The sequence below is a fragment of the Entelurus aequoreus genome, linkage group LG16, assembly GCF_033978785.1.
Source record: "Entelurus aequoreus isolate RoL-2023_Sb linkage group LG16, RoL_Eaeq_v1.1, whole genome shotgun sequence".
In the NCBI taxonomy this organism is placed as follows: Eukaryota; Metazoa; Chordata; class Actinopteri; order Syngnathiformes; family Syngnathidae; genus Entelurus; species Entelurus aequoreus.
The window spans coordinates 28,196,725-28,221,561 of NC_084746.1; the positions used below are offsets into that span (position 1 = coordinate 28,196,725).

Genomic DNA, 24,837 nt, shown 5'->3' on the forward strand with positions numbered 1-24,837 from the left:
TTGTCCACCAAACTTTTTATGCTGTGCGTGAATGCACAAAGGTGAGCTTTGTTGACGTTATTGACTTGTTAAGTTAAAGTTAAAGTACCAATGATTGTCACACACACACTAGGTGTGGCGAAATTATTCTTTGCATTTGACCCATCACCCTTGATCACCCCCTGGGAGGTGAGGAGAGCAGTGAGCAGCAGCGATGGCCGCGCCCGGGAATAATTTTTTGTGATTTAACCCCCAATTCCAACCCTTGATGCTGAGTGCCAAGCAGGGAGGTAATGGGTCCCATTTTTATAGTCTTTGGTATGACTCGGCCGGGGTGTGCAGTGCTTTTCTCACATTTGGTCAGTGCATGACTGCAAGCTAATCAATGCTAACATGCTATTTAGGCTAGCTTTATGTACGTAACACATCATTATGCCTCACTTGTAGGTATATTTGAGCTCATTTAATTTCCTATGTCCTCTGTTATAGACCACAGCAAACGTTACCCAGCTTGCATAGATTGTTATAAATCCATTAGAAGAAGACATCCTGCCATTTCCTTTAACTTGGACACACACATCTATACATTTGGCCATTGTAAGCGGGTAATTTCCAGAAGTAATCTCATCCTCGGAGAAGCCTGCATTTAACTAATGTTTTCCAATGTTGTAAAAATTGGTAGAATAAATATTACATTTCAACATTTCTGTCAACAAAGATTTGTGTCAGCCCGCGACACATAGTCATTTTGATAGTAGGCTAATATTGCTAATATAGACACTTATATCATGTGTTGACTTCATTATAACACTTATAGAAGGCTTTTAATTTTTTGCGGCTCCAGACATAATTTTTTTTGTATTTCTAGTCCCATTTGGCTCTTTCAACATTTTGGGTTGCAGACCCCTGCTCTAATACATAATAATAATAATAATAATAATAATGGATTAGATTTTATATCGCGCTTTTCTATTGTTAGATACTCAAAGCGCTCACATAAATACATAAAAAGGGTATACAAAAGTCTGCTTTTTAAAATTAAATTATTATTTTAATAATTAGTTTTTTATTTTTATTTTTGTCAATTATATATAATATATTACATGAGAAAGTATATCAAAATCTTTGATGGATTTGTATGCCAGTAAATGATGTTGGTAGCATAAAATAGTATTGCAATAAATCGTGGAAAAATACCCTACATTTAAAGTTAAAGTTAAAGTACCAATGATTGTCACACACACACTAGATGTGGTGAAATTTGTCCTCTGCATTTGACCCATCCCCTTGATCGCCCCCTGGGAGGTGAGGGGAGCAGTGGGCAGCAGCAGCGGTGCCGCACCTGGGAATCATTTTTGGTGATTTAACCCCCAATTCCAACCCTTGATGCTGAGTGCCAAGCAGGGAGGTAATGAGTCCCATTTTTATCGTCTTTGGTATGACTCGGCTGGGGTTTGAACTCACAACGGCCGGGGTTTGAACTCACAGCCTACCATCATATTATTTAATTATTAGTGTTTTATTTTTGTTGTTTTTTAATAATAGAGAATATATTTCGTTAGCGAATGAGAAAGTATATTTCAACATATGATGGATCTGTGAATTAGTAATTGATCCATTAAATAATAATAATATACCGTATTTTTCGGACCATAGGGCGCATTGGATTATAAGGCGCACTGCCGATGAGCGTGTCTATTTTCATACAAAAGGCACACCGGATTATAAGGCGCATTAAAGGGGTCATATTATGATTTTTTTCTACATTTAAAACACTATCTAGTGGTCTACATAACATGTAATGGTGGTTCTTTAGTGAAAATGTTGCATAGATTATGTTTTACAGATCATCTTCAAGTCGCTTTCCGAGCGTCTCTTCAGGATGCGCCGTTTTGTGGGCGGTCTTATTTACGTGGCTCACCTTCGACAGCGTCTTCTCCCCGTCATCTTTGTTGTAGCGGTGTAGCGTGCAAGGACGGGAGTGGAAGAAGTGTCAAAAGATGGAGCTAACTGTTTTAATGACATTCAGACTTTACTTCAATCAATAACGAAGCAGCATCTTCTCATCCGTGGCTCACTAGTGCAACATCAACGCCGGAAATGTGTCCCGTGGAAAAACCGTCCGACCGGAACCCTCTAATACAGGGGTGGGCAATTAATTTTTACAGGGGGCCGCATGAGCAACCCGAGCACTGCTGGAGGGCCACACCGACAATATTTCAATTAAATTTTGCTCAAATTATTTTTGATATACCGTAAGATAGATAATAATAATATTTTCATTTAACCTAACTTATCTTTATACAAAAGCAGATGGCTTTTGATGGTTTTATTTTTAACACTTTCTTACACAACACTTCCTGATGTATATTACAATACAAAAATTTCAATTTCTGTCACTTCATCCTGCATCCTCTTTGTTGTGAACGTAGCACGCCTGTAAGGTGATTGGCGAAGAAGGAAGAAGCGTTGCTGTTGCGGAAATGAGGAGTGAGGATTGGTTTTCCTTTTGGAAAGAACGAGATAAGTTGAGCTGTGTTAGTATAGCATGCTCAATAAAAGTTTAAAAAGTGCATCAGACTTGGTGTGCACTTCTTCTGGACGCTACAATTGATGTCACAAGTGGGATGAAATGCCTCCCAGTTCGCCTTGCCATCAAACCTGGGAGTCTTCATTGAGGGCGGAATTCCCCCCGTGGCAAGCAGCGTGGCTGCACCTGTAAACGCTCTCTCTCTCTCTCTCTCTCTCTCTCTCTCTCTCTCTCTCTCTCTCTCTCTCTCTCTCTCTCTCTCTCTCTCTCTCTCTCTCTCTCTCTCTCTCTGTCTCTCTCTGTCTCTCTCTCACTCTTTGCGGCGAGCTCCTCACATGGCACGTACCTCCCGATGACGTAGCACACAAACTGCAGTATGCGCAAAGTTTTACTTCTGACACCAATTGTAGCGTCCAGAAGAAGTGCACACCAAGTCTGACGCTCTTTTGAAACTTTTATTGAGCAAGCTATACTAACACAGCTCAACATATCTCGTTCCTTCCACACGCACGTCTCCTCACTTCTCATTTACGCAACTCAAGAAGACAACATCTACTTCAGCAGGTCGTTACACTATATTCTTTAAAGACAGCAACGTGTGTACCACAAATAAGCACACGGCTTTACCTTTACTTGGCAGTCCATGTCTTTTTTAAAACACGCCATTCGTCATCAACTTTTCTCTTTTTAGCGTCTCGGGGATAACCGGGCATCACTTGTCGCTGTGCGCCTTCCCTCACAGGACATACGCACATATAACACTTTTCAAAATAAAAGCAGCACAGTTGTATTGCACGCACGATGTTTTTTTTAAATTTATTTTGTATTTGTGATTGCCGCTGCGCGCACGAGCATACGTCCGCACGGAAGTAATACAAATAACGCTTTTCAAAACAAAAGCAGCACCGTTGTATTGCACACTCGAAATAGATACTTTTTAAAATTTATTTTGTAATTTATAATTGGCCTCACGCGGGCCAGACAGGGACGTACAAAGGGCCGGATGTGGCCCGCGGGCCGCAGAATGCCCAGGTCTGCTCTAATAACTAAAGTTCTATGGGTGAATTATGTAAACCCACTACAGTTTTTAGCGCTTTGATAGCTAGTCTACTGACAGATTTAAGTAAGAACTTTACCCTACTTTATATTAGAAATGGCAACAGCGGAAGATGAATGCCACATAAGAAGGTAGACAAAAAGAAGAAGCTTATGACTACGGTGTCAGCACGGACTACAATAGAGTGATGGGTCAAATGCAGAGAATAATTTCGCCACACCTCGTGTGTGTGTGACAATCATTGGTACTTTAACTTTTTAATTGCGGACGCAGGCACATTTTGAGGACTTATGCAGATCCCAAATACACATCAGCAGGTACCTGAAGGCAAGAAATGTTGGTTTTGTATAATATTGCGAAACTAAACGCCAGATAATATGTCCGCTATTAAGTCCCATTTTGCGGTCCTTATACACACACCATAATAATACTTGTATGTTTAATGCACCAACAATCCATCAAGCGGTGCGGCTTCATAGCTTACTGAAGTCGTACTAAAACATTTTGATAGATTTTTGAGCGCCGTGTGTAATGTTCTATATTCTCAATTGAACATTTAACGTTTTGGTGTTGTTTACTGGCGTCATCTTGCAGTTTACATGTATCTCTTATGTACGACTGCCATCTACTGGTCACACTTATCATTACACCATGTACCAAATAAAATTGCTTCGAGGTCGGTAAGCACAACCAGAATTATGCCGTAGATTAGGTGCACCGGGTTATAAGGCGCACTGTGGATTTTTGAGAAAATGAAAGGATTTTAAGTGCGCCTTATACCGTATTTTTGGATTATAAATCGCTCCGGAGTATACGTCGCACCGGCCGAAAATGCATAATAAAGAAGGAAAAAAACATATATACGTCGCACTCGAGTATAAGTTGCATTTTTGGGGGAAATTTATTTGATAAACTCCAACACCAAGAATAGACATTTGAAAGACAATTTAAAATAAATAAAGAATAGTGAACAACAGGCTGAATAAGTGTACGTTATATGACGCATAAATAACCAATTGAGAACGTGCCTGGTATGTTAACGTAACATATTATGGTAAGAGTCATTCAAATAACTATAACATATAGAACATGCTATACGTTTACCAAACAAACAATCTTTCACTCCTGATCGCTAAATCCGATGAAATCTTCTTCCTCGTTGTCGCTCCTGGTATGCGCCGCTAGCGTCCTTTCTTTCTGCTGCTCGATTGCTGTTTTCTGCTGCATATTTCACTACGTCCAGCTTGTAATCTGCAGTAGATGATTTCCTTTTCGGTGCCATTTTTGTTCAGTTTTTATAAGTTACCGCCAATGTAGAAATGATCAATTTTAATAGCTACAGCAGTAGCATATAGCAGTTAGCATCCCATGAACCACAATGCACTTCTGCCATGACCCTCCCCCGCCGAATTCTTATTGGTTGACGTGTGAGTGACGATTGCTGACATTTTGCTTCGTCTCTTCCGTGAATTAGATAAATAATATTATTTGATCTTTTACGGTAATGTGTTAATAATTTCACACATAAATCGCTCCGGAGTATATGTCGCACCCTGGGCTAAACTATGAAAAAAACTGTGATTTATAATCTGAAAAATACGGTTGTCCGGAAAATTTGGTAATGCTAAATGTTCTAGTCATAAAACAAAAAAAACATAATATTTATTTCATTTTATCTATTGATATTTTCATCTTAAATTAAATGTTAGTTTTTGCAGTTTTTTGTTTTTTTTTAAATAAGAAAAGAAATAACTGGTACATTAATGACTCTTCATGACCAGACTGTACTCCCTGTTACTGATGAACGATAAAAAAAAAGCAACCCAGCAGGTTAATTACGTACTCTCCATATGTTCCCCACATGCAAATTAGCTGCCTTGTACGTAGTTTGCACAATGAGGCCTTAACGAGCGGCCGTGAGATGCGTATTAATTCTTTTAAGTCATTCATCTGGTATGCATTTAAACATAATGGACACGTTGGAGGAAATGGCAAGAAGCTTCTTTGACCTATGTTCTAGTAATATCTTCACTGGTGGGTGTGGTCCAAACATCATGGCGGAGGTTGAGGTTTAAAAATAAAGCTCCCAATGAGCTGCGAGCTGGCTGAAGCAGTAATGGGACATTTAAGAGTAATTAATAATAATTAGCCACCCCCTGCAGGGAGGCAGGTCCTTCATGGCCACTGTGTTCTGCTAGTTGGGGCTCAAGCCAAGTGGTCAGGAAGACGGGGTTCTGCTGAGCCAAAAAAAGCGGGGGACCCCTGGCGCTGTCCTGGCAGGCCGTTGGCAGAGGGGCCACAGCCACTAAACGGGTCTATTAGTCAAACGTTGAAAAGATGCAGGAGTTTACAGAGCAGAGGACGTGCAGGCAGGGTCGTTCTGGCTTTGAAAACAGGACAGGAAAGATTTTTTGGGTGGTTCCTTTCCACCTGGTCATTTTTTCAGAAAGTACTGAAAAGCTAAGAATCTTGGCGGCCATTTTGATATGTTTGTGAAATGGTCTACCATATACCCCTCCCCGTACCCCATATAACCTCAATTCCCCCCGCCCCCCCCCCAAAAAAAAAAAAACATAAAAATAAACACCAGTTTAAAAAGAAGGAAAAAATCAGATTTTACTCAACAGAAAAGCAACAATGCAAAAATATCATCCATTTAAAAAATAAAGAAAAACATGAGTACCGTATTTCCCAGACTATAAAGCGCACTTAAAATCCTTTCATTTTCTCAAAAATCGACAGTGTGCCTTATAACCTGGTGCGCCTAACGTACGGCATAAGGTTGTGCTTACCGACCTCAAAGCTATTTTATTTGGTACATGGTGTAATGATAAGTGTGACCAGTAGATGGCAGTCATACATAAGAGATACGTGTAGACTGCAACATGACTCAAGTAGACAACACCAAAACTTGAAATGTTCAATTGAGAATATAGAACATTACACACGGTGCTCAAAAATCGGACAAAATGTTTTTAGTACGACTTCAGTAAGCTATGAAGCCGCACCGCTTGATGGATTGTCGGTGCATTAAACATACAAGTATTATTATGGTGTGTTTATAAGGACTGCAAAATGTCACCTATCAGCGGACATATTATCTGGCGTTTTGTTTTGCAATATTATGCAAAACCAACTTTTCTTACCTTCTGGTACCTGCTGATGTGTATTTGGGATCTGCATAAGTCCTGAAAATGTGCGCGCATCCGCCATTGTAGTTCGTGTAGTCATAAGCTTCTTCTTTTTCTCTACCTTCTTATGTGGCATTCATCTTCCACTGTTGACATTTCTAATATAAAGTAGCGTAAAGTTCTTACTTAAATCTGTCAGTAGACTAGCTATCAAAGCGCTAAAAACTGTAGTGGGTTTACATAATTCACCCATGGAACTTTAGTTATTAGAGAGTTCCGGTCAGACGGTTTTTCATGGGACACATTTCCGGCGTTGTTGTTGCACTAGTGAGCCACGGATGAGAAGATGCTGCTCCGTTAGTGATTGAAGTAAAGTCTGAATGTCATTAAAACAGTTAGCTCCATCTTTTGACACTTCTTCCACTCCCGTCCTTGCACGCTACACCGCTACAACAAAGATGACGGGGAGAAGACGCTGCCGAAGGTGAGCCACGTAAATAAGACCGCCCACAAAACGGCGCATCCTGAAGAGACGCTCAGAAAGCAACTTGAAGATGATCTGTTAAACATCATTTATGCAACATTTTCACCAAAGAACCACCATCACATGTTATGTAGACCACAAGAAAATGTTTTACATTTAGAAAAAAAATCACAATATGACCCATTTAATGCGCCTTATAATCCGGTGCGATTTTTGTATGAAAAAAGACCTGAATAGACCCGCTCATCGGCAGTGCGCCTTATAATCTGGTGCGCCCTATGGTCCCAAAATGACGGTACATCTCCTTCGCAACGTGTGCATGTATGTCTGTGCAGGCGTAACAGAGGCCAGTCACCCTCAAGAATAGTGCTATCTGTCCACAAGATTGCCTGTGCTTTTAGCTCAGTAGTCACGGCGCACGCCTCTCACACCGGCGACCTGGGTTCACTGGCCCTTCGGAACAGTAGAAAAAACAACGCAGCCGAGAAAGAGAGAGTGTACAAAATCGGTAACGAAGCAGAGCTTGGGGCGGCGTGGCGCTGACGGTAGAGGGGCCGTGCCAGCGACTTGAGGGTTCCAGGTTTGATTCCGGCTTCCGCCATACTCGTCACGCCCATTGTATACTTGAGCAAGACACTTAACTCACCTTGCTCCTGATGGGTCGTGGTTAGCGCCTTGCATGGCAGCTCCCGCCATCAGTGTGTGAATGTGATGCATCATGTAAAGCGTATTGGGCATCATTTAAGGTATAGTGAAGCGCTTTATAAAATAAAAGAAAAGACAAAAAAAATTTGATTGACAGCTACTGGGTGGGGGGGGCCTGTGGGCTTCAGCCCAGGTAATCCCGTGCATTAAGGTGGCCATGATCTCTATGCTCCCGAGTGGAAACTTTCTCCCCACATAAAAAACACATTTACCCGGTTGTCATGCGCATTATGGCCAATCAGAAAACCTAAAAAGCTACCTTAGATGACTTATTCACGCATTATAACGCCTGTTTATCAATACAGTGATACATTACATTTGGGTTGTACGGTATATCGGTACTAGTATAGTACCGCGATACTAATGAATCATATTCGGTACTATACCACCTCTAAAAAGTACCGGTCAACCCCCCACCTCCCACCCACCCATTTTTTTTTGGGACGGGCATGACGCCGTCACAATGTTAACAAACGGCATTGGTGGATCTACACCTAACATCCACTGTAATGATACCAAGTACAGGAGCATATCTATTCGATACTACTATGATTACAATCATATTTTTTAGCATCACAAAATCTTTTTTGGTTTTTTTAAATTTGTATTATGTTTATAAACTCAGGAAATACGTCCCTGGACACATGAGAACTTAAATTATGACCAATCTATGATCCTGTAACTACTTGGTATCGGATTGACACCTAAATTTGTGGTTTCATCCAAAACTAATGTAAAGTATCCAAACAACAGAAGAATAAGTGATTATTACAATTTTAACAGACGTGTAGATAGAACATGTTAAAAGAGAAAGTAAGCAGATATTAACAGTAAATGAACAAGCGGATTAATAATCCATTTTTACAGTTTGTCCTTCATAATTTAGACAAAATAATAGAATGAGATATGACACAATATGTTACTGCACACGTCAGCAGCTAAATTAGGAGCCTTTGTTTGCTTACTTACCAATAAAAGACAAGTTGTCTTGTATGTTCACTATTTTATTTAGGGACAAAATTGCAATAAGAAACATGTTTAATGTACCGTAAGATTTTTTTGTTAAAATAAAGCCAATAATGCCATTTTTGTGGTGCCCTTTATTTAGAAAAGTATTGAAAAGTATCGAAATACATTTTGGTACCGGTACCAAAATATTGGTATCGGGACAACCTTACATGACACAAAACAAAAAGTTCAGTTTTAGCCCGTCTACAAACAAACGCCGAAGCCTGAATTTCGGTAAATCCGCCGACAGTTATTTAAAAAAAAACAAAAAAAACTCAGTTTTTAAAGACAAAACCTATTTTTGAGCGGACGAGAGGCCAAAACGCAGGAAAACGTGTGTTTAAAAATATCTGTATTTGTCTCGACATGGCTTCAATAAAAAGTTCTACAAAATCAAAGGTTAAAGCAGTCATGTTAGCTTTGTATTATAAGCGTCAATATTTCCACTTCGTCTCATTACATTCGGCCTTTCTGCTCTCATAAAATAAATGTTGCTGTTTCTTTTTGGACAATTGTATTTTTAGACAAAAAAGGCTGCACTTTGGACACTCCTTCCTTGACACAAGCTTCCAAGATGATCATGTGCCGTGCGCATCTCAATGCTCCAAACAATGTGAGGGCGATGCGCCTCAATCCCCACTTAGCAAAAGAAAGGTTACAAATCACATCAGGTCTCTCTCCGGGTGAAGGACCCTCTTCTGATTATGCGATCGGGGTTTTGATTTCATTAGACATGCAATTGATGAGGGGAACAAAGGAGTAATTTCTCATTCACAGCGACTAAATCACGAGCCTTGTCTTTTACCTTTGGTAATTCATTGGTCCCTTTTGGATCTAAAGACCTTTATAATCACCGCTACAAGAGGGATGGCGGCGAGGAGGGGCGGGCAGGATGAGTACGAGACGGGAAGAAGATGAGAAGAGAGTAAATGTGAAGACGTGCCAAGGGTTTGCCAGGCGGCCAGGTTTAATTCTTCGGCTGTTTTTTGTTTTTTTTAACGCGATCCTTTCCGTGGTGTCACCGAGTGACAGATACACGCCATCTAATTTTTATTAGGCGCAGTCACTTGAACCAGGCCTGTGGACGAGACAAGACAGGACTATTTTGGCCATTTTTTTCCTTTTCAGCATATTGCTGTTGATGCTTTTCCTCTGACTAGTACCACTGATGGTTGTTCATTGGTCAAGCAGATTCATCATTGTAATGATGATACACAATGAGATATGACAGGAATGCTAATGTTAGATTAGTCTCTACTAGTGTTGTCCCGATACCAGTATTTTGGTACTGTTACCGGTACCAACATTTTTTCGATACTTTTCGGTACTTTTCAATACTTTTCTAAATAAAGGGGACCACAAAAATTGCACTATTGGCTTTATTTTAACAAAAACTCTTACAGTACATTAAACATATGTTTCTTATTGCAAGTTTGTCCCTAAATAGAATAGTAAACATACTAGACAACTTGACTTTTATTAGTAAGTAAGCAAACAAAGGCTCCTGATTTAATCTGCTGACATATGCAGTAAGATATTGTGTCATTTTCCATTCTATTGTTTTATCAACAGTATTAAGGACAAGTGGTAGAAAATGAATTATTAATCTACTTGTTCATTTACTATTAATATCTGCTTACCGTATTTTTCGGAGTATAAGTCGCACCTGCCGAAAATGCATAATAAAGAAGGAAAAAAACATATATAAATCGCACTGGATTATAAGTCGCATTTTTTGGGGAAATGTATTTGATAAAACCCAACACCAAGAATAGACATTTGAAAGGCAATTTAAAATAAATAAAGAATAGTGAACAACAGGCTGAATAAGTGTACGTTATATGACGCATAAATAACCAACTGAGAACGTGCCTGGTATGTTAACGTAACATATTATGGTAAGAGTCAGTCAAATAACTATAACATATAGAACATGCTATACGTTTACCAAACAATCTGTCACTCCTAATCGCTAAATCCCATGAAATCTTATACGTCTAGTTTCTTACGTGAATGAGCTAAATAATATTATTTGATATTTTACGGTAATGTGTCAATAATTTCACACATATGTCGCTCCTGAGTATAAGTCGCACCCCCGGCCAAATTATGAAAAAAACTGCGACTTATAGTCCGAAAAATACGATACTTTCTCTTTTAACATGTTCCATCTGCACTTCTGTTAAAATGTAATAATAACATCGGTCATATTCAAAGTCCTCATGTGGGGGCTCGGGGACATATTTCCTGAGTTTATAAACATATTATGAATTTAAAAAAAACGAAAGAAGATGTTGTGATGCCAAAAAATATCGATAATCATAATAATCATAGACTAGACACACTCTTCTACTTGGTATCATTACAGTGGATGTTACATGTAGATCCACCCATGGCGTTTTTTTACATTGTGACGTCGGTGAGCTACGGTGTGTAGTGAAGCATGTTTAGCTATTCCTCGTCCTGCAGGGATGATACTTGTAAGAAACGTACTTTATTTGTTGCCATGGAGACGAGGATTAGTGATTTAGAATTAGCTAAAACACTGCCGACTGCGGATGGACATTAGCCGCTAGCTAGCTAGCCATGTCTGAAAGCACCTTTTCCTGAGGGCGTTTCAGTGTTATAACTTCACCTTTAGCGTTAGTTTTTATGCCAAAATGCGTCCGTTCTCCCTTTTCTGTCTACACACTGTGTCTGCTTGTAAGTACTCTGAAATTGTGCGCTGCCGAACATGCTCCTCTGCTCGTAAACCAGCAATGTCATGACGTGACGACGACGGGGGGGTGGTCGGACCGGTATTTTTCAGAGGCGGTATAGTACAGAATATGATTCATTAGTATCACGGTTCTATACTAATACTGGTATACCGTACAACCCTAATGAACAAATCATGAATACATTATTTGGGAAAAATATATAATTATTTCTTTTTATTTGTTACATAAAAAGAGAAAAATGACAACATGTGGTAGTGCATGTTTTTCCCTAGTAAATATACCCGGCCGAGTCATACCAAAGACTATAAAAATTAAACCCATTACCTCCCTGCTTGGCACTCAGCATCAAGGGTTGGAATTGGGGGTTAAATCACCACCGCTGCTGCCCACTGCTCCCCTCACCTCCCAGGGGGTGATCAAGGGTGATGGGTCAAATGCAGAGAATAATTTCGCCACACCTAGTGTGTGTGTGACAATCTTTGGTACATTAAACTTATATTGCATTAAATTAATACACATATTATTATTATAATATTATTACCTTCTCATTGCCATCATGTGTTGTTTAAGTAATTTTTTACACAGTATGTTAATATCCATGTATATTATTTTTTCATGTAATTACATAATTAGTGGGTCTTAACTAGCTAGCTTAACTAAATCATGGAGTAAATATTGTCCGAGTAAATGTGATGAGCAAAGTCAACAATAAGATATGTTAATTGTGCTGTCGCAAGGACAGCGCTGACAGTAGATCATATGGTAATATGTGGGGGGTCGGAGCCGGAGAACGTAGCAGGACGTCAGCTTGTTGGTCGGAATGATGATGATGATGCCGCTGCTGATGGTGATGATGATGATAGTGGTGTATTACACACAGGCAAATGATGTGCTGCTCGGCCCGCATTAGCATGAATGCGTCATTATGCCAATACTTGTACATAATGGCAACAACTCCGCAGAGGGGTCGGGCCTCGTCACGGCTCATCAGCCCGCTGACGGCCTTGTCCTAAAGAGAAGAGAGGCGGCGCCGCTTCTCGCTTAATCCATCGCTTCTACTTATCACACCCCCCAACCACCACCTAACTGCATAACACTCTCAAATTACTTTTTAATGCATTATTTCCAAGCGAAATCATTTTTATACTTTATTATTGAAAATATTACATTCAAATGATCCAATTAGGCGACATGATGATGGAGATGGCATGATAAAAGTGTATGGTGATATTGCTGTCATGTTCTTCATCATGTTTGCATTTAACCCCCGTGTTGCCTTCACTGAAGTCTGTAGGTCTCAGCTCTCAACCTGACCTATGTTCTTTGGCTACGCAACACGCTGAAACGCGGCGAGGTCGGGCCTGGCTGGAGCCATTAGCTCTTCTGAATGCCACAAGCTGATTATTTCTCTACTGTAATTACATTATCGTCCCCTTTATGCAGGAGTGGTCCATGGGGACTAATGGGTACAGCCATGTATAATTCATTTATCATTAGCATCCAATTTGACAATTACATTGTGATTGTTGAATTTTAAATAGCAGACAAAGCTCTTTTGTCATTATCTTCGAGGGTTTTTCTTCTTTCTTTTAGCGAGTCAAACTTTGGAAATAAAGCAGTCTTTAAAGCAACAATATGCACTAATAGTACCTTTGTAAAAGCTTTAAGACCATGTTGTTACACTATAGCTTGAAATTAGCGCTAAAGCGTTTCTATAACCGAGGATGTCGTTGTGGCTTGTACAGCCCTTTGAGACACTTGTGATTTAGGGCTATATAAATAAACATTAATTGATTGATTGATATATATACTCTCATTAAGCAGATATGTTTACAATACCAGTGGTCTGTATTAGAGATGTCCAATAATTGCTTTTTTGCCGATATCCAATATTCCGATATTGTCCAACTCTTAATTACCGATTCCGATATCAACCGATACATATATATACAGTCGTGGAATTAACACATTATTATGCCTAATTTTGTTGTGATGCCCCGCTGGATGCATTAAACAATGTAACAAGGTTTTCCAAAATAAATCAAACTCAAGTTGGAGCGCATGAGGAGGTTGAGGTGGGCTATATTGCAGCGTCCTGGAAGAGTTAGTGCTGCAAGGGGTTCTGGGTATTTGTTCTGTTGTGTTTATGTTGGGTTACGGTGCGGATGTTCTCCCGAAATGTGTTTGTCATTCTTGTTTGGTGTGGGTTCACAGTGTGGCGCATATTTGTAAAAGTGTTAAAGTTGTTTATACGGCTACCCTCAGTGTGACCTGTATGGCTGTTGACCAAGTATGCAGGCATTCACTTGTGTGTGTGAAAAGCCATTATTAAAAGCCATACATTACTCCCTACGTCCGTGTACACAGCGGCGTTTTAAAAAGTCATACATTTTACTTTTTGAAACCGATAACGATAATTTCCGATATTACATTTTAAAGCATTTATTGGCCGATAATATCGGCAGTCCGATATTATCGGACATTTCTTGTCTGTATGAATGGCATTAAAGAAAAATGGCATGGATAAAGTTGACCTGGCAATTTTCCGCCTGGGACGATATTTGGTAAGTCAATTAACCGGACGATAAATGAATATAAAGTTGGTAAGTTTGCCTGCATGTGTTACGATTTACTAAAGCGGTCAGTGTTTTGCATCGGTTTCAGCAGCTGTGGGCGTTTGTACTACAAATACAGGGTAGTAATAATAACCGCTGTAAAACTCCCGACAGTTCGTATTACCGTATTAAATTAAAATTAGGGATGTCCGATAATGGCTTTTTGCCGATATCCGATATTCCGATATTGTCCAACTGTTTAATTACAGATACCGACATCAAACGATACCGATATCAACCGATACCGATATATACAGTCGTGGAATTAACACATTATTATGCCTAATTTGGACAACCAGGTATGGTGAAGATAAGGTCCTTTTAAAAAAATAAAAATAAAATAAGATAAAAAAATTAAGAACATTTTCTTGAATAAAAAAGAAAGTAAAACAATATAAAAACAGTTACATAGAAACTAGTAATTAATGAAAATGAGTAAAAATAACTGTTAAAGGTTAGTACTATTAGTGGACCAGCAGCACGCACAATCATGTGTGCTTACGGACTGTATCCCTTGCAGACTGTATTGATATATTGATGTATATTGTAGGAACCAGAATATTAATAACAGAAAGAAACAACCCTTTTGTGTGAATGAGTGTAAATGGGGGAGGGAGGTTTTTTGGGTTGGTGCACTAATTGTAAGTGTATCTTGTGTTTTTTATGTTGATTTAATAAAAAATACAAATAAATAAAATCGATACCGATAATAAAAAAAACTATACCGATAATTTCCGATATTACATTTTAAAGCATTTATCGGCCGATCATATTGGCAGTCCGATATGATCGGACATCTCTAATTAAATTGATCAAAAAGCTGTGATTAATACCCACACGAGTGCACCGCTATATAAGCTGCACCCACTAAATTTTAGAAGAAAAACATATTTTCCATTATATTAGTTGCACCGGACTATACGCCGCAGATATTAATATTGCAAAATGAATATTTACACAGAAAGATTCTGTAAATTATTATTTACATACCTTAATTTTTTCCAAATGGTGGTTGTCACACAGCGTTAAACGGCTCATCAAACAAAACAGAAGTCATTGTCATGAACCCACTACCTTCCAAAGCTAGCTCTCCAATTAGCTAAACAGACTCAATAAGTCCACTGTGACGTTTTGGTGAATTTACTGAACAATTTGTGAAACGGAAACAATACAAAAATAATGTCATTGTAAGTAATTAATACTAACACAGACACTCGTAAAATGTGTTAGCATACTAGCTAATGCTAACAACACTAGCGTCATTGAATTACAATAGCCCATACAAATATGCATGAAAACAGTTATGAATTAAGAATCCATACGAGTAGAAGACGGCTAGAAGACTGAACGCCACTCTACTTCTGGTTGAAAGCAGTAAATGGAAGGACACTGCATCACCCGCAGTGAGCGAATTCGTCCAAAAGATGGCACCATAACACAAAAAATAAAACACCTTCTCAGTGTATTTGCTTGATGTTGTTTTTTTTTAAAAACACTTTTTTTTATTATGGCTGTCAGCAAATAAAAATCCACAAATTAGCCGCACAGTTTTATAAGCCGCAGGGTTAAAAGTGTAGCGGAAAAAAGTAGCAGCTCATAGTGGGGAATTTACGGTAATTTAAATATAGGCCACACCCTCCTCTATGCAGACGTAGCAACAAGTGCCCTGCAGCCCCACAAACTACCAGAGCTAAAATGTTTGCTCTGTTTCTTAATTTCCGACGTGAAACAATAAATGTTGACTCCGGTTGCACAAATCCAGGAAATTGGCCTGAATGTGCCAGGACTGACACCAAGACAAATCAGGGCCATGTTTACATCCATTAAGACAGGACTCCGTGTGGAAGTTCATGTTGTGTATCAGTTCACGGACACATTCATATTCACATTAGACATGCATAGAAGTAGGGCTGGGCGATATGGCCTTTTATTAATATCTCAATATTTTTAGGCCATGTCACGATACACGATATATATCTCGAAATTTTGCCTTGGCCTTGAATTAACCCTTGATGCATATAATCACAGCAGTATGATGATTCTATGTGTCTACATTAAAACATTCTTGTTCATACTGCATTAATATATGCTCATTTTAAACTTTCATGAAGAGAGGGAAATCACAACTAAGTCAATTTACCTAAACTGCATTTATTAAACATAAACATTCATGTCATTTCAAAACAGAAAGTGCAAGATTGTCAGACACATTTTAAAACAAGCTATAAGTGCACTTTTGTGCATGATGTCACTAAGATGACATATCAAAACAACACTAAATTAAAGTGTACTTTTTGTACAGAACGCCACTACAATAGTTTAAAACAAATAAAGTGCACTTTTGTGCATGATGCCACACAAGATATTTCAATAACTGTCAAATAAAAATGAGCTGCATAATAGCAAATCATATTGTGTATGTCCTTCCCTATGTGGTAGGTTCCTGCGGACGTTATCTCCTTCTGTTGTTGACTATTTTTTTCATACGGTGTTGATCTGGAAATAGTTGCTTCGGCATTTTGTTGGTGTGGCACCGAACGGAGATGTTGACATGCGGAGTTTCAAGCACTCTTCATTCTCTAGCGGGTGATTTTTCAAATGATGCTACATTAGCAGTGGTGCTACTTTTTGTAGCAACGCTTTTGCCGCATAAATGTTCAACATCTTCCCGCTTGAAGCCAAACCACCGCCAGACGATGGACCCTGTGCTGTTTTTCTTGGGAATTAATTCTTCCTTCATTTGTTACCAGATTCGCACCTTCTCTCTCTCACCGTTAGCATCACAGCTAACGTTACCATGTCGCTACCTGTCTGCTCCGCGGGAGCGTGTGACGTAGCACACGTGACGTATCTAAGAAGGTGCGCTTGTTTTAAGTCTCTGTGAGAAGGAGAGGCAAGAAAGAGTGGGAAACGCCATGCTATACAAACAATCTGTCACTCCTAATCGCTAAATCCGATGAAATCTTATACGTCTAGTCTCTTACGTGAATGAGCTAAATATTAATTAATATTTTACGGTAATGTGTTAATAATTTCACACATAAGTCGCTCCTGAGTATAAGTCGCACCCACTATGAAAAAAACTGCGACTTATAGTCTGAAAATACGGTACCCGAATATCACGATATAGTAATTTTCTATATCGCACAGAGACAAACCTACGATATATCGAGTATATCGATACATCACCCAGCCCTACACACAAGTCAAATATTTGTTTGGTAGTATGAACTACTACAAAAAACGATCAGATTTAACAAAATTTGGGCATCATATTATGTGAACGTAGCCTGAGAACTCACGGCAAAAGCCTCACAATGCACCCCCAAATTATTGCCCTCTTCTTTTTTAACCAAATCATGTCTCTTACGAGATTAGGAAAATGTTAACTTTGTCTAAGACAACAAACAATAATAAACATTTTAAAAACATAATAAACATTTTAAAAACATACTGCACAGCAGATCTCTATCAGAGTTAAGTTAAGTTAAATGCACCATGACTGAGATGTACTAGAATTGAAGACATGTTTGCTTCACCGACTTACACCCAATTGTTCTAACGTGAACGACTACATAAGAAGATCGGATTTAACAAAACATCCTAATTTTGCAATCGTACCCTGCCGTGTGAACGTAGCCTATACCTCTACTTAGGCGGTTGATAGTACCAGCCTGGACACCTTTGGTGTCATGTTAGCGCTAGCATAAATGCTAATGTTACTGTTTTTCTTCATAGTTCTAAGTGCCGTTTTAGCACGAACTTGGCCGTATGTTAGAATAGTCAAACAATGTTTATTTCAAGATAACACAAAATGACACATTTTGTTGGTGTAGCCTTAGCTAAGGCTTCTGGCTATTTATTTTTTTCGCACACTTTTGTTTTTGTCTGTTTACGTACTTCACCGGGAAGGCCAAGTGTTCCCAGATAAAAGACTTGAATGAGGGACAAGCTCTCATTTCTCCTTGGCACTATCCCCAGCCACCACTCCATGGCTGTGCACTGTATTTGTTGACAGAGTAGACGTGTGACTGTGTCACAAGGCAGTTACACTGTCTGTTCCTCGCCTTTTAATGTGTTCCGCATGGGAACAGCAGGCCTCTAAGTTTAACGTTTTAAGGTCAAGGCAAGTGTTGCTTTAAAGGAGGGTTCATATTTTAGGGAATATATATATATATATGTATATATATATATATATATGTATGTATGTATGTATGTATGTATTAGAGATGCGCGGATAGGCAATCACAAAAGTCGTCATCCACCTGCCATCCACCCGAACTAACATTTTATCAAAACCACACCCGTCCGCCACCCGCCCATTGTTATACATCTTATATAGACGATGCAAGGCATTAGTGAGGTTAGAAAGCTTTTGCCTGTTAAAGAAAGGAGACTGATCCAATGCAGCAGAGACATTCAATGCGTGCCACGCATTAATATCTCTTGGCCACGCATTAGTGGCTAAGAGTTATTAATGCGTGATAATATTTATCATTATTATAATATTATTGTCATTTCCATTAAGAAAGTGTTGACTATTGTTGCCAATGCCCTTTAGATCAGGAGTGCGTTCCTCACACTTTGTGTGCGCAGTTGCAGCAAGCAGAACGATGCTTTTAAGAAGTTAAAAAAATGTTTTATAAAGACTAGGCCTATATTTTCGTTAGGTAAAAAAAAAATTCTGAATTTATTTCAATGAATATTAACTTGTTAATGTTATAATGCTCAAATAGGGACGAGGGCGGGGTGCACAGGGAAACAGTGAACAATTTTGCGACAAAGATGAACCTTTATTGATTGATCTGTAGCCATGACAAAATATCAGACAATCTCCATTGTCAACGACAGGCAGGAAAATAAAGATAAACACACAGCCTATGTTGTAGACATAGGCATAGGCTCATACGTTTTTAAGTTGAAATTTAAAAAAAAAAAAAATGTGCCTCATAAGCCTTAGGCTGTCAATCACGCGCACAAACTTAAATTATACAATAACATATGTATGTCATCCCTATTTACACAAAAAAAAATGAAATAAATAATAATAATAAATTACCTGCAACTTATTGGCCAAGGCAAATAGCTGAAGGGGGGAAATCAAACCCATCAGACTGCACTTTATCATCAAACTTGAATTATAATGAAAATAGACGGTCGCGACAAACAAAGCAGACTGTTTCAAAGAGTGCTGCTCGTTTTTCGTATGTGGGTAACAACATTTAACTATGTATATATATTTCCGAATTGGTTCAACCGCCACCCGCCCGAATCTATTTAAAATCTATTTTTTTCGTCATGTCACCCGCCCGACCCGCGGTTTATCCGCGAACTCCGCGGTTGTGTCCACAAACCGCGCATCTCTATTACACACACTTGTAAAGAACATAATGTCATGGCTGTCTTGCGTTTCCAATAATTTATACAACTCTTATTTGTTTGTGATAGAGTGATTGGAGCACATACTTGTTGGTCACAAAAAACATTCATGAAGTTTGGTTCTTTTATGAATTTATTATGGGTCTACTGAAAATGTGACCAAATCTGCCGGATCAAAAGTATACATACAGCAATGTATCCATCCATCCATCCATCCATTTTCTACCGCTTGTCCCGTTCGGGGTCACGGGGGTTGCTGAAGCCTATCTCAGCTGCACATGGGCAGAAGGCGGTGTACACCCTGGACAAGTCGCCACCTCATTGCAGTACAGCAATGTTAATATTTGGTTACATGTCCCTTGGCAAGTTTCACTGATATAAGGCGCTTTTGGTAGCCATCCACAAGCTTTCGTTTGATTTTTTGACCACTCCTCTTGACAAAATTGGTGCAGTTTAGCTAAATTTGTTGGTTTTCTGACATGGACTTGTTTCTTCAGCATTGTCCACACGTTTAAGTCAGGACTTTGGGAAGGCCATTGTAAAACCTTAATTCTAGCCTGATTGAGCCATTCCTTTACCACTTTTGACGTGTGTTTGGGGTCATTGTCCGGTTGGAACACCCAACTACGCCCAAGACCCAACCTCCAGGCTGACGATTTTAGGTTGTCCGGAAGAATTTGGAGGTAATCCTCCTTTTTCATTGTCCCATTTACACTCTGTAAAGCACCAGTTCCATTGGCAGCAAAACAGGCCCAGAGCATAATACTACCACCACCATGCTTGACGGTAGGAATGGTATTCCTGGGATTAAAGGCTTCACCTTTTCTCCTCCAAAAATAATGCTGGGTATTGTGGCCAAACAGCTCAATTTTTGTTTCATCTGACATCACATGGACAAATATAAGACCTTCTAGAGGAAAGTTCTGTGGTCAGATCAAACAAAAATGCAGTGCATCTCTCGGAAAATCTCTGAACAACTCGGCGGTTCTCGATGTCGGTTAACCTTTGACACACGCTTCCAAAATACCGATCAACGTTAATTATGCAACGTCTTAAACAGTTGAAAATGTAAGAAAAAAAGTCATGTTGGGGTGTTTTTATCAATTTATTCGACGAAACAATTACGTTACAATTGTCCATTTAACAAGTAAAAAGTCAGTGGCGGTCACGGCATGTTCTTGCCTTCGATGCTGGTCAATTTTTTAGGGCATTCCGGCAAGTGACAAGGCCACTTTAAATACGAACCCTGGAACAGGCCCGCGCACCGTTCCGAAAAAAGTGATTATAAATACGTATAAAAAAACTTCTGTCGTTCATATGTCACTTTTCTATTCAAACAAACTTTCCCATTTGCTTCCCATTCCTCCTCTTCTTCCTCCTTCTCCTCCTCTTCCTCCTCCTCCTCTTCGCGTTCTGCTCTGATTTCACATGCTAATTTCCTCGGCGCTCCTCAGCATGATTCCCTCGCTCTCGCTCGCACTCGTGCTGCGATGGCGCTCCCTCCCCTCTGGGACCCCAAGATTAATATTCTTGGGCCCAACAAGATAATTACTGATACTAATTAGACATGATTATGTGAATTTGATACACTTATTACTCGGGATAATGAGTAGGACATATTATCCTAACAAGCGCCCGTGCCGCTTAGTTTACTTAGCGTGCGGCCCGCATGCTATATGTTCCTCTTATCGCCGCCTCAATCACAGGCTGATATTCTGCTCTAATTATTGAATAAAAGGGTCTTGATGTGTTTGTGCGTACCTGGATGGGCGTCAGATAAATAGATTTACTCATTAAATTATATTGTCTTTAAACAAATGCAGGTTTGTAATTGGACGCTAACTTTAATTCCGGTTTAAACCGCAAATATTCCGTTAACGGGAGTTTTTTGGGAGTGTGTCGGAGCAGGAGGAGGTAGGACCCCACACGGCGCCGCCGAGCCCATGAATTAGTAAAGAGATCCAAGGCGTCCGCGGCTCGCCTGATTGGAGGTTAGGAGGAGAGCGCCCGCTGACGCCAGTGGAGATGAATGTGGAAGTCAGACAGAGGGATGAGGCGAGATAATTAGCGTTCAGAGTGTATCTTGTTAATTAAGGCCTCATTAGAGGCAGCGGCGGAGGAGAATGGCTGTGTGTGTGCGCGTGATTGTTGGAGACAAAGATGGCTGCGGCCTCGCAAAACTTTTGACTCTCTTTCCTCGCACACGTTTAACACTCTGTCTTTTCTTTGTTTTCTTCTCGGCAGGCGCTCCTCACTCCAACAGCAGCACGTCTCTTCAGACGGGCGCGTCCGTATTTGCAGGCAGCAAAGACGGGATGCACCAGCGCTCCTTCTCCGTGTCCAGTGCTGACCAGTGGAACGACGCCATCAACACCAGCACGAGCAGCGCGCCACGTAAGGACGCTTTCTCATCACACATAACAGGAAATCACGTGTCATGAAATAGGGCAACTCTGACATTAGGTTAGGTTCCAGTTAAGTTGAGGTAAGATAAGTTAACAGTTATGATTGGGTTAAGTGAGGGTAAGAGATGATATGTGGCAGATACAATAGCTAAAAAAAATATTTAGGTGGCCTGTGATCAACATTAAAAAAGATACAGAGGAAACAACAACAACAAAATATATATATATATATGTATATATATATATATATATATATATACATATATATATATATATATACTACCGTTCAAAAGTTTGGGGTCACCCAAACAATTTTGTGGAATAGCCTTCATTTCTAAGAACAAGAATAGACGGTCGCGTTTCAGATGAAAGTTCTCTTTTTCTGGCCATTTTGAGCGTTTAATTGACCCCACAAATGTGATGCTCCAGAAACTCAATCTGCTCAAAGGAAGGTCAGTTTTGTAGCTTCTGTAACGAGCTAAACTGTTTTCAGATGTGTGTACATGATTGCACAAGGTTTTTCTAATCATCAATTAGCCTTCTGAGCCAATGAGCAAACACATTGTACCATTAGAACACTGGAGTGATAGTTGCTGGAAATGGGCCTCTATACACCTATGTAGATATTGCACCAAAAACCAGACATTTGCAGCTAGAATAGTCCTTTACCACATTAGCAATGTATAGAGTGTATTTCTTTAAAGTTAAGACTAGTTTAAAGTTATCTTCATTGAAAAGTACAGTGCTTTTCCTTCAAAAATAAGGACATTTCAATGTGACCCCAAACTTTTGAACGGTAGTGTATATATATATATATATATATATATATATATATATATATATATATATATATATATATATATATATATAGTCGAGGTTTCTGTGGTTTGTCCGTCATACAGTGCTCAATACCGGGTTAGAACGGAAACCTGCAAAACAGGCTTGTTTTTTCCTGACCTAACGTGTATATATATATATATATATATATATATATATATATATATATATATATATATATATATATATATATATATATATATATATATATATATACATATGATCTTTAAAAAAAAAAGAAAAAAAATTGTTGCTTAATTATTTTTTTTAGTAAATAAAAAAAACATTTTTGCAAGGTTTACTATAAGTTGTGATAAAATAAAGTTAGGTTAGAATGATCATGTGCAAATTAAGGTGAATTTAAATTAACACTAGATTAAAATTAAGTTAAAATAAAATAATCTTGACCGAGCCGGATTTATTCCATATTTTGATATTTTTATCCAAATATTATTTCCTATTATATATATATTTTTTTAGTTAGGTTAGGATTGAATCACGACAAGATGATATCAGATTCAATTATTATGTTATTATATCAGGATTATATTAAATTGATGGAATCATTTATAATAATAAATGTTGACTCCGGTTGCTCAAACTTTATTGTGAAGGGGTTAAAAATGTCAAAGGTATGAACAAATGTTAGTAGTGTTAAGGTGAAATTGAGATGGAAATATGTTTAGGTTGATCTAAAATAAAATAAGGTTAGTGAAAGATAAATTTAGATGCGTATCAACAAATTGTTAATGGTGGCTCAGGAAATAGAAATGCAGGATACAAAAAATATTCAGAAAAACATTTACAATTTGTCAAATAATTTTAAAAAAGACAATATTTACAAATGAATGCGTGCAAAGGGTCACTTTTTTAAATTATAAAGTGAATTATTGAATCTATATGTTTACATAATAATGACACTCAAATAAGATATCCTGTATGAAAAGGTAAGAAAAAAGTTTCACCTCAATTGTGGTGTGGATGAGAAGAAATGGTACCCTAATAAAGTTCTTGGAATAAAGACTACTTAAAGTGAGATTTTTGCCATTTACTAACGAGGCTCATTTAGCTGATTAGCTGATCTTTGATCGCTTTGACCTTTTTTCCCAAATTTTTCGTCTGCTGCAGCACTGAAGGTTAACTTCCTGCCGCCACGTTGCGTCTCGTCGACAACCCGAAGTCAAATTATATATTCGCCACGCATGTCTTTGCCTTCCATCATAGCCCCCAACCCATCCTCCCCTTTCTATTTTGTGCCCCTCACTTCTCTTGCGAGGAGGAAAATGAATGTTTTTCGGGGGCACCATTCATCACCAGTTATTTCCCTCTCTTTGTGGTTGGCAGTAAAAAAGCACTTAAATGCACATCAACAGAATAACAGTCATTTCCATGCATGTTTGCACTCTGGTAGTTCTCATTAGCGCGGCGGCGGCAGCAACGGCAGCGTTACCCACCCCACCCCCCCACCCCACCCCTCCTGTGCTCCACCGTGCACCCCCACCCGTCCCCTCCATCCTTCCTTCTCCCAGGAGCCCCGGCAGTTTAAAGAGCGCACTTTACGAGCGCTGCAGGAGTCCGACTGCATGCGCGGCCTTCGTAGTTGGCTCCCGGCTCTCATTTGGACCCACTGTACGATCAATTCTGGCTGGACGCCGCCGCTACTTCCGTCATTTTCCATCAGCGGCAGCACGCCAACAAGCAGAATGACTCAAATTTGTGGGCCCTTGAGATCAAAAGTGGGAATTTTGCGTGCATATTAAATATTTTCCAGTGGCAGCACTAAATAAAAAACACATTAGTGTCACAATTACAGTGCAACCTCTTTAGTTTTAATAGGTGGTTTTGGATGGGAATGTTTAAAAGGGACGAATAAACATGAAATTGATCTGTTCCAGAGTCAAACTGTCTCTATAATAGAGCTAAAGTATGATCTCAATGAACACAAGGCTAATGTTTGGTATTATGGACAGGATTAAGCAAGGAACTC

General features: G+C 39.1%; 1 protein-coding gene across 4 annotated transcripts in view; it reads left to right on the plus strand.

Moving 5' to 3' along the window:
• The window catches only part of agap3 (ArfGAP with GTPase domain, ankyrin repeat and PH domain 3), a 425,021-nt gene that overhangs the window by 298,917 nt on the left and 101,267 nt on the right, over positions 1–24,837 (plus strand). For all 4 annotated transcript variants that reach the window (XM_062022533.1, XM_062022534.1, XM_062022532.1 and 1 more), the window contains exon 12: positions 21,853–22,002. In XM_062022533.1, coding sequence (XP_061878517.1) covers positions 21,853–22,002 — 150 coding nt within the window. The remainder of the gene's footprint in view (positions 1–21,852; positions 22,003–24,837) is intronic.